The following is a 20,199-nucleotide window of genomic DNA, read 5'->3' as shown; positions in this document are numbered from 1 at the left end:
GAAAAAAGACAAAGACCACTGATAAATAAGTTAAGCCTGTACTCTTCCAGCTACAGTGAAATAAGGATGAGATGATTACTTAGAGATTATCAGCACTATGTGAATTTTCAAAACTTTTTAACAAACAATCTGAACCTTTGAACTGACAATATGTGACAGTCATTGCTAATTTTTCAAAACTTGTATGTTTAATAACATATTTGTAAAACTATGTCCCTTTAGTTGCCGTTTGTGTCAATAACAATAGACCCATTAATTGTCTGCAGGATACCTACTACAAAAAACGAATGCAATAACTGGACATAACTTTTTACCTTATATTTGGTATATATGCGTTCATAATCTGCACTTTGTGTAAAACCCTACATAGTATGCATATTGAGGGGTATATCTATTTTTATTTACGTTACCCACGGTAACATAAGACATTGTTACCTTTAATAAACAAAACGAAGTAAAAGATGTGCCGTGTTGAACAGGACATAACAGCCCGGACCATGACATGTTCTTCTTCATGTGCAGGTTTCAATTACCGTGACATCGATAAAGCACAGAAGAATATGGACTTTTCTTACAATAACTATAGGGTTAACTGATTCAAAGAAAGTATATAACTGTATTACAACCACAAACATTGTACAGGACAATGCCCACCATGATACAATTAAATGACTCAACATGATCTTATGGTACTTATCAACATTATGTGAGTGATCTCAACAGATTGATAGACAAACAACCCGTGTGCTGACTAAGCGTAATTGGTTGCTAACCCTTAAAGATAGAATAGTTGATCATAATAGCAAAATATCAACTTTTAATGAATGTTGCACTACAATTTTTGATTGTGTCATTTATATAAAAATAGTGTACCCACTGCAGTTTACTTTATATCTAGTAAAAATAAACTCGGCTTCCCCTTTCTTGATGTGCTTCTCAACAAATTATACTCAAGACGTGTGGATACAAAAATTACATTAAGGTTCGTAGTATTTATATGTATGTTTTAAAGTCATTCATTTTGGAAACAAAATGTACATCTTTTCTGATCATAAATTGCAGGGTGGTTTTCAAGCCAGCGTATTTTGCATGGTAAAATCAATCCATGCATGTATGCTATGTGAAAAAATTAGAGGTGGTCATTTCTATCAGATGTTGCTCAAAAATATATTTTACCGAGATAATATTATTTAGATTAATTTTACCTTGACTATTATTATTATTATTATTATTATTATTAGTATTACTACTACTACTACTATTAAATGAAACCATCAGACTGGACCAGCTCGTGAGCAAAGTTGATGAACTGCAAGAGCAGCAGTATGCAGGAACTGCAGCTGTTGAGGATGTTCGATATCGCCCTATTCAGGCTGATAACCGGTCTGAACGAGAATCCAGCACTGTTGTTGAATATGGTTCAGTACATTTAGACAAAAGGATGGAGGATATAGAGAAAAAGGTGAGCAAAAGAATTAACGTGTCTTTTTAATTTAGAAAAACTTGAATTTATTTTCTAACCAGATAACCTAATCCTTAATATATTTGTAGAATACCTTTACCTTACAAATCCAGTTGCCGAATTGTTTTGGCAGGTTCTAACAGACAAAATAATTAAGATATAGTTGCAAAGGTGTAAGTCACGTGAGAATGGCATTCCTTTAGATGGACATGCACATTCCATGCCTCGTACTACCGAAAACGTTAATTCCACTTCTAAGCATTTGCAATTATCATATTATAGAAGCAGCAAAGATCAATTATGCTAATACTGCTGAATTCTTAATACAAATTCGCAGCATTTTCATTAAAAGACAAATAATATTTAATCTTTACCAAATTCTCTCATGCTGAAGGCTCCGCTAAGAGTGAAGTAACAATTTGCGATATTGGTGATGGTTAAATTACAACCAAATATCGTTATATATGGCATTTGTTAATATTTATGACCTAAAGAGAGATGTTGAGTCCGGTTCTTCTGATAAAATGTTCTGTCAACCAGCTGTTAGATTTTACACTTATTATAACATCTTCAATTTTGTTAAAGCATTTTGTTTTCTCTTGGGATTCTTTTACAGAGGGGTTTTTGTATTGCAATTTTGGATAAACTACGACAGAAGCGAACACTTGTGGATATTTTATGGATTAATAAATTACCTAACGATTTCTAAAAGTTTCATACTGTTTTAAATGTAGGATGACGTTTTGGAGATGCAATGCCAACTGTTGGGACAAATATGCTTACCAAAATCAATCTCATTATGAGACCTCCTATAATTCCTACACATTCCTATATACAAGACAAAGATTGCAGTTGCTGTTGCAGCAAATATCACAATGTTTGCCGCAGAAATTACAACTTAAGTCATATTTTTTCAAGACTACGAGTTTTATGAAAACCTTCGCATTGTATAACTAGAATGTCTTAAACCTTTACAAACATTATGTGCTGCCAAAATATGTACAATGGTATTAAAGAGAATGAAAGTAGATTTAAAAAACATGTAATTTTAACAGCCATAACAGCCTATTTTTGTTTGAGTTGCCATCCTCATATCAACAATCTGCAGAAATGGTCTGTACTGTGCCACTCACATTTGGGATATATACCTAACCCATGCCTACGTCATGAACGGTGAACCTAAATTGTTGTTGAATATAGTGCCAGTACAATGTTCTGTGAAGTAGATCACAAACGTTGTGTAAGAAAATTTAAATCTTTGACATCCGTGGTGAGTCATATATTTTCTCTATTTAAAGCTTTTAGCTGGGCGGCTTATAACTTCGGCTCATGAGCACCCGGCCACAATTTAGGTTTCTGTACTGCTTGATAATAGTTGGATGTGGATCTAACTGAGACAAGATGGCTGCTAAAGACTAAGTATACAAATGATACGAGTATTTAAAGGAGACAAAAATAACATGAAATAAATGTTCTATGCTTACCACAATGAATTAAATATTTTGTTGGTGGGCACGATATGCTACAGTCTCACACCAAGAATAGCTAGGATGGACGGAATAAAGTATCCACAAAGAGGACTGCTATCTACGATGTTGTTCGTTATGAGCCCAACACAAACTCCTTCAACTACAAAATTTACACCTAAGCTAAAATCTAACAACAAAGTACTAAGAGCTTTGTAGAAAAATGATTTTGTTCTCACTTGGAAATTGTATCAATTTCAGATACAAATCTTCCTATAAACCTGAGGAAGATGTTAGCAAACTCGTCCATGCCATGTTTACAAACAGCTGCATGACATCAGTGATTTCATATGGAGATAGGAAAACATCGCTTATCTGTGTGCGTCATTTATATTGCAGAAACATTAAAAATGTACTGATAAAATTAATGTCTCATCTGTATTTCGTTTTGATGAATCTAGCAACCAAAATGAAAAAGAAACAAATGCAAATTTGTGTGAGAAGATGTGAAGTCGATAGAGAATCGTCATAACCAGATAGCATGGATCAGATATCTGAAGGATTGCTACGGCAGACTAGAAAATCACACATTTCAAATTGAACCCCCTAAATTCACAAATTAGTTTGGATAGTAAAGATGATAACTGAATCTTTTGTTAAATAATGCAGCGCAGAATATAAAAGGACTGTGGTTAGTCATTTACGAAAATCGGGTCAATCGGTCTATAGAGCCATCAAGCTCCACATCGGGTGAAATATCAATATAAAATGAAATGTTTTCTCGCCGACATTATTTGCATTTTCTATTTAATGATTCTCCATGTAAGTGGGACACGTGAAAGTGGCAGCATTGTCTTTGATGTCAATACATTTTGTCATTACTTATGGTTTCGAAAAGCGCCAGGCATGTTAAAGAACCCTTCAAATATGTACTTAAATGGTATAATATCTTAAAGTAAACAAATGATTTGAAACAGAACACGAAGCCGATTAACGAAGTCGAGAATGTCATACGTAGAGCAATACAAGAAACGCTAACTTGCTTAAATTTATATGGTGTTTTGCTCAACTGCGTTAGTAGTTCATATCTTCTTGCCAGATGATTTAGCTGACAGGCCATTATTTATCTTCTAACCTTTCAGCAGTTTTGGCAAGAAATTCACCTGATAACATAGCAACTTCATATGTCTGACTGATTCACAGAGACTTATATTAGAATTAATATAATTAGACTTACAAGAAAATTTACATTAGAAAAAGCATATGCCAGATTCTAAGTCTTGATATGAAAAACTGTTTCAAACAATAAATCCATTAGTGGATGTCTGTATAGAAATATAATGTGAAAATATAAAAGGTCAACCTAAGAAGCACCTTTAATGTGGTCATATTCAACATGCTGAAAGAAAAATAAATACACCAATTACAAGTGAACTTTCGGGATGAGATGCAGGATCAAAACATAGGTAAATATGATACCTGTTGAAAATTCCTCTTAACAGAGAATTGTGCAGTTGTTTAAAAATAATCTACATTTCTCTTGTGAATATGTTTAGATACATTATACCGACTGAAATGTATTTTCCCTTAAAAGTCTTTGACAATTGCATAAATTTCTCTGACAACATATCGGTACGAACCATGTTCTTGCTAAGTGTATGGATTGTGCTCGTTTATTCTATTAACAACGATAGCACTATAAACCAATCGAGAAATCTTCTACATTCTTAACAATTGCAGTTTATGTGCAACAAACATTTGCGAGAAGGATTTTATATCTTTGAACTTCTGTTTTATATGTCTGTACAGAAAGAAACATATGTAACATATGTTTTGTATCATCAAAGACTACCAAAATCTGTCTTTATATTAAAGTCGTATTTCGTTTACTTTCAGTTTTAAGTCCATTTTCAGACAATTTCCACTTATATTTTATCGCTTTTCACAAAGATTGTTTATGGTATCAAAATAAATTGAGATTGCTCCTTCTCTATTAGTTTTCACTTTTGCGTGATTAAAACAACATAGAAATGCATTTACTAAAAATAGCCTTAATGGGAAAGAAACCTATATAACGCTTGCATATTTAAATGATAGAACTTTAATGAAATAGCAACTGTTAGCATTATCTTCATGAGAGGTATATTATGACCATACAAAGCTTTATTAAACACACGTATACATACAGGTCAATCAGCCATGTCAGGGTGTCCACTGACAGTGGAACATATTTTGTGTGTATATATCACTTCCAGCCAATGAGGCAGATGTTGTTTAATTTAATTCATTTAAGAATCTTAGGATGACGTAGCACGAAATTTTGTTAGATTTATAGTAAATAATGTCACCAAATATTGTAAAGGTGTGTATTCTTACCTTAAGATTTTAGTTGTATTGTATGTTATATCCAACGGAGATGGGCAATTACTCAACTGGGTAAGGTGACCTCTCCTTTGATAGCCAATACTGGAAATGGGATGTCAGCTGCTCTAGTACCTCATGCAATCCAGTTCAAGTACTGTCTTTATTAATTTCAATGACACCAAGACTGCTTACAGTGAATTATCCACAGCATACTCATTCCTAGACCAAAGATGCAGAATATATCCAGATATTGGTTGCATCACTTCCAATCCCAGTCCCCTCATGAAACAGTGAAACTGCATCAGATGACAAGATCAATGTCCCTGGGTACTGACCTGTGAAGGCACCATGAATCATAAACCGGATATTAACATGACTGGTCATAGCTGTATCATATATCAGTACTGGCTTTATCTATTTACATTTCGTTAGACAATTGTTGCATATATCAGATATTGTCTGATTATCAAAGACACTGTCAACTATCAGACAATAACACTTCATAATATGAACAGCTACATACCATCGTTTATCATATACGATTACTGTTTCTCCACACCATTCGTTGTTTGAATCCCAAGAGGATTCTTTGTTACCCATACCCATAACTTTGAAGGCATACATTTATTACCCACTTCCTTTTCCAAGCGTACAGGAAAGACTCTGTCCTATGCGTATCAGTTTAGGAAAACTTCTGAATTCTGCTTTCAGTTGTTTTTGTCCTGCTGCTACATCATTCATCACCTATACAATTTCTGTATTTGCTGACATCGTAACCAAGACAACTGATCTTTATATCAAACAATCATAGTCTTGTCCAGTCCGTAACATCTTGTACTGCTTAAAAGGACAAATTCAATATCTGCAGATCAACAGGCATTTCCACTCACGATGATAAATCCATCTACCTTAAATCCAACTCTTCTTCAAAACTCACAATCACTGGAGCAATTTGCGTAATCAGACATATTACAGATTGGGAGTTTTAACTTCTCATTTGTATGGACAGGAAAGAGTAACAAGCATGGACGGAATGAGCTATCCATTTGCAACATATCTATTTGCTCTTCCTTGACCTGTCACCCTACTTGTATGTGAGCAAGATAAGCAACGCCTCAGTCCCACTGAGGAGACCCTTGCTGACAGACACTTATAAGAGATATAATCATATTCTCAACAGGACATCTCACAAGTCATACTCCAATTGTATTGCTGCCTCATTTAATCTGTCATATCGTGAGACAGGCATTTATATTCCTAACCTGCCATTACATGTGATAGTTGGAAAGAAGATTTTTTTTTTATTCCCTTAACTCTGTTATGATATACGCATGTAACCTTTAATGTGTATAAACAATCCTGCTTAAATCGTATGCGAACCTATCGGCAGTTAGTTTATACAACTGACTGATATACATACATTTATGGGTTATGGTTTTCAGAGATGAACAGCCACCATTTCACAGATTACTAAGCTGGATGACAACAGTCAGGGTGATGTGTTATGTAATCTGAATACTGCTGTGGAAACATACATCAGATTTATTAGCGTAGGCAAAGTGCACTAATTGTAGGTTATGAAAGTGAACGATGTTGTTGTTCTTGTTGTAGTGGGGTTTAACGCTATTTTTCAGCAAACGGTAGGCTATGCATGGCGGCCAGTATTAATGGTGGAGGGAAAACCCGGGAAAACCCCGGAAATAACCACCGACCCACGAGAAGCTACTGGCAGGCTTTCTCACATACTCACATTGGCCGAACCCTAGACTCAAACCTACGCAGAGGTGAGATGGCAGTGATTCATAACGGAGAGCGCTTTAGACCACTCTGCTACTCGAGGCCCCAACCTATTTAAAGTAACGTAAGCCAAAAATATGTATGATGAAGAACATAGTTTATTAATCATCATTGCCTTGAATGAGAATGTTTAAGGAGTATTGTTAAAGAATATTGTCAAATTTCTGAGCAGCAGCATTGTGTCTTAAAGGTATTATTTTACTTCATGTATAAATAATTAGACATGACTATCTTGGTAGGTAGAATAATGTAAAGGCGTGATTAAGATTGTATGGTCATCTGCGAAAATGCAGCTCTTATTCAGTCTATGTCAAGTGTAAAGAAAGCATTACTCCGTAAAACTATATTTCAGAATTCCTGCAAGCACCGTATGTGAAGTAAATGACGTACGTCGATATAACAACTCCTCGCGGCATCATGGCAATACATGAATGTCGATCTATATCCCCAATGTAAATAATATATTCAAACAATCATTTTTTAAAATTTCGTTGAATAGCGAAGTCTGCTATTTTCAGCTTTGTATCGCTTTTTGCACACACACGTAACGATCTTGTGTCACCCAAAACGAAACAAAATGCCTATCCCTCATGATGGATTTGATAACTAGATTGACAAAACCAGCACTATTTTGGGTCAGGTGTAAAACCATGCCGTGAAGAAAGTTTCTCATCTACCTTCCGGGAAACCAACATTTGATACGTTGAGTTGCTGTTGTATTTTTTCAACGTACGTACAATAATACAGGTGCACATATATCATTGTATATGCTTAGGAAAATGTAACAAGATCTTTTGGGTAGTTTGAATAACAGTCACGTTTATTCTCAAAGAGTGCAAATATGAACACAAGCGCCGCTCTGGTTACCTTCAAACGCCAGCTGAACTACTGAGATTATCACAAACTATATAAAATTAAAGGCCTCGACTGCGGGAGGTCGCATGTTCGAACCCCAGGAGAATCAAACCAAATATTTATAAAACGGTACTAACAGCTGCCTCGCTAGGCCCTCAGCATTACGAGCTGAATGGTATGACCAGTCGGCCTGGTGTCTGGATCATGTGACTGGGTGGTTCATCATGATACATGTCTAGCCATCAATATAAACTGCCACACGGAAGACATCGTAGCGATATGACTAAAACAATGTTCACGGTATGTTAAAAACCCAAATCACACACACGTCAAAATTTAAACTATAATGCACTGTACAATAGATTTTATAGAAAAACAGTTTATGTGCGTGTGATTCAATAACTGCTGTGTTAACAGTTCTCGGTGAAACATGTAGATGTATAGGGATGTTGATAATATTTAAAAATGCTAAGACTGCCAACTAGTGTTTGTTCGTGGTATGTTAAATGTTTCAAAGAAAGCAGATATATCATTTAATTCATATTTGAATGTCCGTTCGTTTTTGTAGGCTTCATTGATTCTCAAGTGGATGTCGTCGAATGTGTGCAGAATTGATCACTCATTTCCTTAAGACTTCACGTCACACCTTTTATAATTCATTGATAAATACAATCCAGTCAGGTTATTTGGCAGCGATTAATATCTCTGCTGCTCAATCATTTTATTCATAAGAGAGCAAAATCGTTTTTCTCAACAAGTGTGCTATTCCCCATAGCAAGTGATTAGCAAGTAATACCCACATATATACTGAAAACCCTCAAGAATTTAAGGTATAGCTGAACCTACAAGATGTGTACCTTCATATTTACATAAGCAGGTCTTCCCAATAATTCATCGGGTTAATTTCAAGGACCTCAAATATCAATAAAGTTAATATGAGTCCCACTTGTGTCCATTAGGCTCACATACAAAGTCATGTAAAACGGCACACCTTCTAACACATGCAATTAGGTAAATATTATCAAAGAAACATATTTCAGCCCTAAATTTGGATTATCTTGTCAGCAGTTTTCAAACACACGGGGAGAAGTATATGTTGATGACAACGGAGTCATGGAAGGTTTCAAATATAATTGACTTTTATACAAGTGTTTTGGAAACTCCAGAGTTTTGCTATTGTAGTATTTATATTTCCTGGAATGTGTATGTCTATTTATATTTCAAATATATCGGACTTCCACCCAGATCACAAATCTTAAATAATTTGCAGACAAAAACAAAAAATGAAAAGAATTACTCACACACACTATTAACACACAAAAATAGAAATTTATTACAATAGCAGGGTGAAAATATATTTTCCTGAATTAAATGGTAAAAAACGTCTTTTTTTGTTTAGTTACAATGGATCGTTGACACACTTAAAAAACATCAACCGGAAACTGAGCAGGCCAGTCCTGAGGAAACTGGTGAAAGAGTCGAGGGTATTTTTCTCTATTAATATTCGTTCATAGTATTGGTTGTATTATCATAATTATTTTTGTTATCAAATGTATGATAAATGCTTAAAATATTTTAAAAGCATTTAAATTAAAATTCATCGGTTAGATATCTGTAGCTTACATATTCTAATTTACATAAATAATGTTATTTTACAAACACAAATTCTTCGTGTTTTGTTATATGATGTTTCCTTGATACCTTCCAGAACTGCTGTTGTACTTCAGCCGACATCATTATGCAGTCACATTGGCAATCTGGCTTGATTTTGATGTATTTGTAAAGTCAAAATCCTCTGCTACCTTTCTATTGATTTAATTGCACAATGTTTTATATATCTCAGTGACAAACTAAATCATTATGTTTATAATCTTGGCATATGTCAATTGTGTGCACACTTTATAAATATTTGGAAAAAAATTACAATGGATGTTTTGCACTTTTAGTGTGAGGTATTGCGTTAAGAAAGTCATATTTTATATCCATGGAATAGGAGAAAGACAAATAACCATTCGTATTGATGTATAATAAATAATACCACACTCACATATAAATGTTCAGTGCAACCTTTCTAACTTTCACAAGCAGATCAAATATAATCTTGAACTAGTGAACAGTTATGTGACATATGAACTATGCCATTATTGTCAAGTTTAATTACTTGATTTTTATGAAACTGTTTTATAGTGATATGATATGTTGCTTTCATCATTACATAGTTCCATTCGTTACAAATATATGCTTAATCTATGATGTCAATAAATAACGAACGACAATATTAACAGAAACCAACACTCAAGTGAAAGCTTTGATTTTAAAAATTACTGGGCATGCTTTAACGTTCATATTCTTTAGACATTAACATTTGACTCAGCTTATCGAATTTTGTGACTTAAAACTTGCATATCGAACCAACGTTTCTCCAATTGCATGATACCGTCGCTGGCATCCATGCTGTATCAACGTATTTCCGTTTGTAGCGATGTTAGGATATAAATCAAATATCTTGTTTATGTCAATTATTTCAGTAGTTTCTGCCGTAGCTGACCCCTCTCGGGCATTCTTTGTTTGCAAAACAGGGGAAGTAACCAAAATATGTTCTGTCGTGCTTGCTTATTAGTAGTTGTCTTTCCCAAACATGTTTCCTTTAATTGAATTGACATCAATTAAAATATGGTAATAACTGATGCACTATTACTTCACATTATACACAACTAAATGCTTGCAGCATATGCATGTAACATACATTGCTATATTGCTAAAATTTAGCTTATATTAGGTTATTACAAAGATTAAATGTGAAGTATGTAGATTTTGTTTAAAATCCCCTGTCGTAGTTCTTCGTGGACTAAAAGTGATATACTGCAAATGCAACATTTTGAAATACTGTACATGTAGTCCACTTTAGTACAGCTCTTCAGTCTAGTGTATTATTTCTAGTCATACATATAAACTGTTTCTCATTGTTGTGATTAAAGCTTCCAACACGTATTTGATCACATGCATTAAATGATGTCGCATGTCTCTATTATTGATATGCTGCAACTATGTTATCGTCAATAATTTCCATTTAGTCATTTATCACAGCCTTTAAATCCTTAGCTTTATCTGCTAGATCAGATATCTCCAGTTACATTTGTAGTGATTAAACTATTTAGAAAACAAATTGCAGATATTGATTAATTCGTTATTCTTACTTCACGCATAGTTAAAGCTTGAGGTAATTTAGAACAATGAAACTTTTCTCACATCGTCAAGCTGATACAGTGAAAAGTGCTGATGATTTTGTGAAGTGGTCAAATTGTCGGAACAAAGGTCACAAGATTCCAAATGGTATGGACCCCATTTTGTATAATGTGTTTATGCTTTGTTGCCACTGCTAACACAGACAATTTCTAATGTTGTGCTAAAAGGCATGATCGCATAGCATGGAGTAGATACTTATGTGTGAGTGATCAGTTAAAGGAAAATGCTTTGTAAATGACTGTTCCCAGGACTTCTGTACCATAGCTACCGATTTTCTTACTGAATTTATTTATGAGTATTTTTTTTCTTATTTTCCGATACAAGTAATAACTTTGAAATATTTTCATTGGACTCTGTGCACTATTGTTTAATAACTGTTGGTGACGGTTAAATAAATGTGATAATAATATCTACACATTTTAAGTGAATATTATACAGATATGTTAAATTAATGTACAGCGTAACATCTATTTCCAGGCTAGTGCTCCAGTCTCCTGAGAGCATGTTTAACTACTTGACCCAGTACTCCATATTGCTTATACAAGTTACATTCTGACGTAGCCTGCTAAAGAGAAGTTGGATGGCGCCTTCTAAAGATACTAAATCCAAAATTCCATGGTTTTCCCAATCAAGAGCATTATAGAAAGACGGTCGGTTTCTTATGCAACATTGACTAGAATGAAAGCTGATTATTACTTTACAAGGAATCCGTAAATCAAGCATTGCTAGTGATAACCTATACATTGACTAAACGAGACCGACAATACCATTCAAGTGTAGATTATTTAGGACATATAAAATTACCATATTGTTTTCATTTTTCCACACCCATATGCATTGGAGTGGTAAAATAGTCATTTTCCATCTGTGTTCATAATGCACCATCTACCAAAGGCACTTAAAACATTGTTTGTCCACAAGCAAGGTGCATAAGGTTCCTTTTATAATTTCCCAATCTTCGAGTGACCCTGAATTCAAAGCGTACCATAAGTGGTTTATACATTAAGAGCACTTAACCATAGGAAAATTGTTTGTATTGGTCTTTAGTTTAACTGGGGTCCCCTTGATGGCGAGGGAACACATACTGTCATAGGAAAATAAAATACAGTATTGGAATTTTAATAACGGAGTGCATGTTTTCACCATTGCTGTTTATGAAATAAAATAAAGTTTAAAGTTATGTTAGAACATTATTTTATTAACCGGTAGATGAGGTTTGCGGTTTTCCATTTATTTATTTGCATTCAATTTCAATTATTGGATCTTATTTATCACTAACAAGTATGATTAAAAGCAATTATATTTAAATGTTTCGATTATGCATGGAATCTTAAAGTTATGTCTTTGTGAAGAAATTTTGTTTGGCATTGATAACTGCAAGGTATTTTTGTATTCACCCTTTTAAACAAGTATCATTTGTGTGGAGGTACAAAATACTTGTTTGTACGATTCATATTAGAGTTGATTTATTTGCTTCTGTCTGTAACGATTCAGCTCTTCAGTTATTATGTATTCCTGGGAACGGGCTATGCATAAGGTGAAGTTCTTTGCATTGGCAACAATCGCAGTTGAAAGATTGTTGGACCCCTGCATGAAGTTTTAAAGTACTGTGACTAATATTTATTGACATGTTGCAATTACGAAACTCCTGAACTACTAAGACAGACCGTTGATCAAAATAGCTTGACCTTGTCCAAAGTACAATAATTTTAACAGCTATTAAACTAAGTAAAATAAATGTTTGCCACAAGATGTAAAATGAACTTTTGAAAGTGCAAGACAGTAACTAAAGTACATAAAAAGTTTTAAAAGTTATTGGCTTACTTTTTCCAATTTACATTTGAGGTCGACGAATTAAGTGGTCAAGTAGTGACAACAGTCTCTTGGAAGTGTACATCTGAAGTAAGGATAACCTGTAAAATCTATAACCCAAATTACTCCCATCCATCTTAAAATATACAAGTTGGAAGATGGGGGTTCGTCTTCATTATTTCAATAACCAAGATATCCAAGATAGCCAGTGAAGTAAAAATTCTTTATCTTTCAAACTGTAACCCAGTGCAAAGAACAACACTGTAGAGCGGAATAAATATATGTCAGAAGTTCATTTTGACGAATGTTTATTTTATAACTTTGATACACTATAATTTGACTTAAACTGTTTGAGTGTTTATAATTGAAGATAGACCCGTGTGAGATTAATGTTTTCAGTCCATGTAAATGTTCGTTAATTTCTTTAAAATTTGTACTACCAAGTTCTTCTCTCTCAGATTTTGTTTTTTATTCAAAATATATTTATTGAAAAGTCATCAGTGGAAACGTAAATATTACATAATGTTTGTAAAATCTTTATCAGTTAGTTTCAGCTCATTTCAGTCCAGTTTTTCGCCAGAATGATTATTTATTATTATTATTATTATTATTATTATTATTAATATTATTATTATTATTATTAGTATTAGTAGTAGTAGTAGTAGTAGTAGTAGTAGTAGTGGTTGTGGTAGTGTTAACACAGATGTTCCAAATTGTAATTTTGTTTTAATTATGGTTACAAATTTTCAAGGTTTCAGAACACTAGGTTTATATTTAGGCGGTATTGATAATAGTGAGCCATGAGAAAATAATCAATTACATATTAGTACATTTAAAGATACGACTTAACTATAATGAGGGAAAACTCCAACGGGAGTTCAAAGTAAGAATGTGGGAACATTCAGGCTTATCCTGAGTCCCAATATATATGCCCAATTTAGTGTCCTAGATGCATATTAAGTATTCGATCTGACAGTTATTTGAGAATTCTGTACTTTGGCTTAAATTCACTATTGTAATTTTTAATGATAACATGATAAGTCCTTTTCTATGTATTCCGGACTTTTCCTTGTGTATATGCATAACGTAGTTACGGATCTGGTGAACTGGTACAATATTTAGGATAATTTTCAATTTGTAATGGCAAAATTACTTATGTACCACTCTGAAATCCCAATTATAATGGCGTAATGTAATAGATGATTGGTTAGTATAGCATTAAAGATGAACAGTTGTTGATTTCCATTTGTGGTATTTTATGGTCTGCAACGATGTTTATTTATTCTTTTTCTAAAGTTTGCAAGCAGCAACTCACTTGACATATAGCATACAGTAGTTTTATATATTCACTTCAGAGTGACTTTATGGGAAATATATTGCAGGCCTCACTAATGATAGTGTGGAAGAAAGTACTAGATAAGAAATCCATTTATGTCGCAAAAATATATGCAGTTGGAATTAAAATATAAGCCGATTGACACCGAGAAGAAGTTAATGATCTATGAAACAATATTATTGGTACTAGTTGACAGTATAAAACATGCGACTACAATCACCAAGCCCTTAATTCAGATTTAATAGTGTCTACTGAAACAATATGTTCTAGAATATATTATTCAGTAGTTAGAATGTGATTATACTAACTAATAAGAGACTTGTACGAAAAGGACCTTTATTTGAAAGGACCAAACTATCTGGTTGTGGGGTGAGTAGGGTAGGGACAAAACCAGTTGGAATCCTTTTATGTGTGTTTCCTCTGGATTCGATTGAATGTTTAGGCAGCCCTGGAACACCTAGTCTAAGTATGCAATTTTTAATGTCACATATCTGAGAAATTAAAACGTGAATACGCGCATTCTGAATAATAAAACTATCCCTTCCATCCTTAAGGTACACCATATGGTTACATGCGACATGCTGCAGCAATTTAAATGCAATTATGTGCTTAGAAGTTATTTCACTTGACCATAAACTGCCTATAGTGTTATGAGAAGATTCTTCAATTTGTACTCATCCCAAATGACAAATAAAATGTATGACACTAGTGAAATAATTCTAGTATTTTGTTCATCAAGGATTTTAAGAGACATACATTAAATAACTGTGTAAGTCATATTTTTGAAATTAGCACTTGTGTAATATGTTTGATTTTGATATAGAGTATGGCTGAAGTCCAATTTTACACCTTTACATGACAATTATTTTGACTCTAAATATAGCAAACATTCATATTTACTATCATAAATAATTAGGCAAACTGTATCAACAACCATCATATACTAGATTTATGTGTCAGGTCTGAATACGAAGTCTACTAAATTATACATGGGAAAGTAGATCAGTAAATGAACTGTATATGCAAGGTTCTAAATGAAAAAGGTTATTATGTTGAATAATAGGTACAAATTATAGTGATAGAAAAAAAATATCAAATATAGCAAGTCTTCAGTGTAACTAGGTACAGAGCTAGAGTATTATTTATATGTGTCTGCGTTTGGCCCATGATATCTTCCTGTTGTCTGGATGTTGGGATATACGAATTTTGTATTCGCCATACTAGTACATGATGGACATCTGAGAAGATTGCTGGATGATTGCTTACTATTCCGAATATGGTATTGTGTAATTATGTTTTAATTTTAAGTCAGGTAAATGATTAAATCTGATGATCATGACAAATAAACTATTATTACATCTTATACTTTACATTCAGTATAGGCAGTGTATTGTTGTAACGACGTCAGTATATTAACATATCATGTTCTGTACATTTTAATGATTCAAATAACGCCATGGAATATTTCCGTCGTGTTTCTATCATTCATTGGCTGCCGTTGTAAGAATTTCCAGGCCCCCTATAATTATGAAGGTTATTAATGTAACAATACTTTGTGTGGTTGTTTCACGGTTTCGTTTGCTTTTGTTTTCGTATCTCACAGAGTGTGGACAAGTAGAGCTATTCTTAACTGGATTGTCCCATTTTCTGTCTTTATTCTGATATATTGAGACACTCCTATTATTTTTTTTGTTACTTGTTGCTTTTCCTAACCTTTTAGTGTATGCAGTAATGTGCTTTGACTTTGACATATGTTCAGTAGGTATAATAGTTTTCGTATGCGTAAACATGCATATATAATTTAGGATATGATATGTCTATATAAAGACAGCATTGTAAGTAATGGTACAGAATAAATATACATGAAAGTTTAATGGGAGCAATATCATGAAAAAGCATTCCAGATAACAATGTAGTCATACATGTTAATTTGTTCACAAGTTATTTGATCATATGATGAAACCTGCCTTGCAATTATGTTAGTGTCGAACTGGAATATGACAAGGTTGCAAAACGTTTGAGTCAAATCCTGTTATATAATATGGTTAGCACTTCTAGTGCATTATGTGTTACAACGTTCGCAAATATTGAGAGTGAGTGACACAGTTTATCCTGCCCTTCTGGTCCTATGCACAACACTGTAAAGATGTGGGAGTTCAATTACCCAAATCAAGTATTTTTTTTTAAAATTTTACATATGATTACTTTTGCCTTTTCTTTAGTTATACTAACATTTTCGTAATATTCAGTCAAAATGTAAGGCAGTTTGCTACATTTTTTCAAAGATGCTATGGAAGTATATTTTCTTTCTTACATTTTTCAACTTTAAAAGCAATGGAAGTACACAATATTTTTATGTTTTTAAAAAAAGCTATGTATTACATATTTTGTTTTATGTTTCGAAGGGTACACGTTTGGCAGATTCTTTTGCACACACAATACTATAAATATGTTATGTTTGACTTGGAAACTAATTGGACTCTTCGAGGCAAACTATTAGAGTGTTACAGTGAAATTATTTTCGTTGGATTTCATGAGCATGCACATTATACCTGTGAGACTTTGCTGTATTTATATGAACATATTAACATAAATTGCTTTAACCTTTCTACACATTTTAAGTCACAAATTGTAGCAAGAATTAACGTGCTTGAAAACAATAAATGAAACTGTTTTATTATCATAGTGCTTAACTATTAATAAGTACTATGATGAAATTCATGAAATCGTGCCAGATTTGTACGCATTTAGTATTCTTTTTATCAGGATAGATGTCGCATGCTGATAGATATAGTACTTGTTTAAAATGCTTAACATAAATAAGTCCAGTTTATGTTTTGTTATGACTTAATCTCATTTACAAAATGTTCTGCAAAAGAATTATGCACTTTTTCAAGGACAGTTGCACACATTCTTGACTGAGCTATAATGTTTAATACAAGCCAGCATAATAACACCCTGGTATCATCTTACTAACATATCTGTATCAAAGTCAAATAAAATGTCTTACTAAAAAATGAGTTTTCGGTTTGATACTAGTAATTGCTTATTTTAGTTTTAGTTAGAACACATGTATCGATTCAGCTACGTTCCATCTGTTAACCATGTTACATATGTGTCTATCCACTTCCACAGGGTAAAGTTTTAGACTTCACGAGCATAATGTTGTCAGAAGCACATATATAGCGACAACTCAGTGTGAACTATTTATAGATCAGTAAGAATGTGATGTAGCATGCGTGACTAAATGTTTAGATAGCAGGGATCGCTTTTTACTCAACAAAGTGAATCTCACAAAAGGGAGAGAAGGGAGGTGAGGAAGACACTCCAACCTCCTCATTTCTACATATTTAGATAGGATTATTTGCTCAATCACTAGGGTGCCAGTATCTAGCTTTGAATTAACATTGGGTATCATCCATTACTTGGCATTACCTGACCTTACATTTATTTAAAACCAACATTTACCATTGGTAATGTCTCTGTTTCTTCTCCTATCCCTTCAGTCTATCATCTTTGTCATATTATTGGAACGCATTGGTATTCACGCCATATATGTTGGTACCTAAAAAAGCAACGTAATTTAGGCAATCAAGATTTATCTTCGTGTCTCTTACTGCCCCTTCGGGACTGACCCTGGGGTAATAACTGAGAAAATGTTCATATTCTCACTCATAAACTATTATACACAGACTTGACATTACAAAAAAAAAGAAATAGTACAACAACCTTAGGTTCTTGAGTTTGTCCTTATTAAGACAACACCAGACCCTATATAGCATGAGTTTGTCGTCAGGTCATAACCTGTAATCCCTTGATATCTCCCATAATATGACCACATATACACTTTCGCTGAATAAAACGGCTAAGCCATTTATACAGCAAACATTGACACCTGTGTTTCTCGAAACAAAGTGTGGACATCCCATTGTTCATACTATAGAGCGTTTCCATAGCTCAACCTTTTAAATTTGTATACACTTAGTATACAAGTAGAAAAGGGGATTCACTTATAGAAAATAATATAAATGGGCCGATGCAGCAAGGGCGATACAGCAGGACTCTCTGAAATATTAAGAATCTAATGTTATAGACGTATTTGTAGTAAAATAAAACTGGTATTTTCTTAACTTCCTATTTTCAAATACAATATTACAAAATTATTGCATTAGAGTATATATTTAACCAATTCGTACACACACCATTCCTTAAGAAACTGGTCAGCATAGCCACTAATCATCATGTACATTTTGCAAAATCTTCCAAACCTTTATCTAACAACCAGCTGATAAACGAGTTATACGATTATGGTACTATGGCTAAGTCCATTATAGGTTCTATGACAGGATCCACAATCAACGAATTTACACTGCATTTCATTCCTTCCTTTGCTTTTGTCGGAGAAAGGGCACGAGACTCAGATTATTTTAAGCATGTTGAAAGTTATAACATCCGATTAACTGTGACGAAAGACTTTAAAGCTATTTTATAAACTTTATTTACTATTGGAAGAATGTGTGTCTGTGATATCAGTTAAAATAAAAGAACATCAATAAATATATCCTGTAATAAAGGACTTAAATAACACATCTGTAATTTGTTACTGTCACAAAATATCATACAATGATCAAACGCCTAGCTTCAATCGTGCTACTGTTATAGATTGATTTTGTAAAATAATAAACTCGTTAAAGCACGACTACTAGTTGACGCTAAAGACATCATTTTCATCATTGTGTGCCAGACCTGAATGATTGGGCACTGTATTCACATTGTTGTAAAACATAATTAAGGATGTATTTAAACGTTTGTTCTTATATGTACGAATCGAATGATGCAACTATATTCAAAGCATATATTCAAAGCTTACTAGTTGCAGGGCAAAATGTATGATATAATACTTGTAGAATGAGCACTGATACACCATTGTTCATGTAGTATATAATTATACATCTATACAACACAACGTTACACATCTTAGAGCGTCGAGTGGATCAATATTAAATATTGTCAGGAATACGAAAATTATTGCGAAAATGTAAACAGCAGACTGTGAACTTAACTGATTAAATACACAAAAAAGAGCCATGACTTGAATACATTTTGACATTCATAGCACACTTAAATGACTATATCGAAACATATTGGCTGTTCGGGTGGACACATACCGATGGCATGACAGCTTTATATTTGAACTGCCTGGAACATCTACTATCGTCACCATACCAGGATCATTTGTGACTTCTATAACTATTTATTAGTGTAGGTTTTCTATTCAACTGCATTCATTACATTCCCAGGATGTAGCCAAATAAAACATCATGTTCACTGAAAATATTCTATTGCAGGGTCTTGCATCTCCATGAATTGTGCATCATGTAAAGCAACCCTTATCGTATTACTAGCTTATAAGTCGAGCCAAGCTGCAATCAACAAAGATCCTGATTTGCCGTAGCATAATGGTCTTGTAGATCAATGTATATGATGTTTGTTCTATAGAATAACTCTTTGAGACTACACAGACCTGCATATATGATGTAATGCAGATTGACCCGACTTATAAGGGATTATAGTTTATATAAATGTCTTTTTCCCACTTTCTACCCAAGTGCATGCATCTTCTTCATTCTTTATCTTAGGATATCTAAAGTGTCCTTGGTTTACTACTCTAAGCAATAATAGAAAGGACGAACACATGTAAATATTTGTTATCAATGCCAACTGTGTTGAAAAAATTTAGCTATACTACACGCTCATGAATGAAAATATTTTACATACATACATACATACATACATACATACATACATACATACATACATACACACACACACACACAAATACATACATACATACATACATA

The 20,199-nt window shown here is 33.4% G+C and overlaps 1 protein-coding gene across 4 annotated transcripts in view; it reads left to right on the top strand.

The window, feature by feature from the left end:
- The window catches only part of LOC149771152 (transient receptor potential cation channel subfamily M member-like 2), a 111,140-nt gene extending 99,164 nt beyond the window's left edge, over positions 1–11,976 (top strand). For 2 of the 4 annotated variants that reach the window (XR_016418403.1, XM_089948805.1), the window contains exon 25: positions 1,242–1,412. Coding sequence is in view for 2 of the 4 variants with exons in the window: in XM_089948805.1 (XP_089804931.1) it covers positions 1,242–1,269 (28 nt within the window). In the remaining 2 variants the exon portion in view is untranslated. Of the gene's footprint in view, positions 1–1,241; positions 1,463–9,343; positions 9,429–11,667 lie in introns of those variants that run through there. The other 2 variants (XM_089948804.1, XR_016418404.1) reach the window with 2 other exon arrangements.
- The last annotated feature ends 8,223 nt before the right edge of the window (positions 11,977–20,199 follow it).

The sequence above is a fragment of the Sinohyriopsis cumingii genome, unplaced genomic scaffold (assembly GCF_028554795.1).
Source record: "Sinohyriopsis cumingii isolate HCF-2022 unplaced genomic scaffold, ASM2855479v2 utg002106l, whole genome shotgun sequence".
NCBI classification, from domain to species: domain Eukaryota; kingdom Metazoa; phylum Mollusca; class Bivalvia; order Unionida; family Unionidae; genus Sinohyriopsis; species Sinohyriopsis cumingii.
This window is presented reverse-complemented; position numbering and strand designations above follow the sequence as displayed.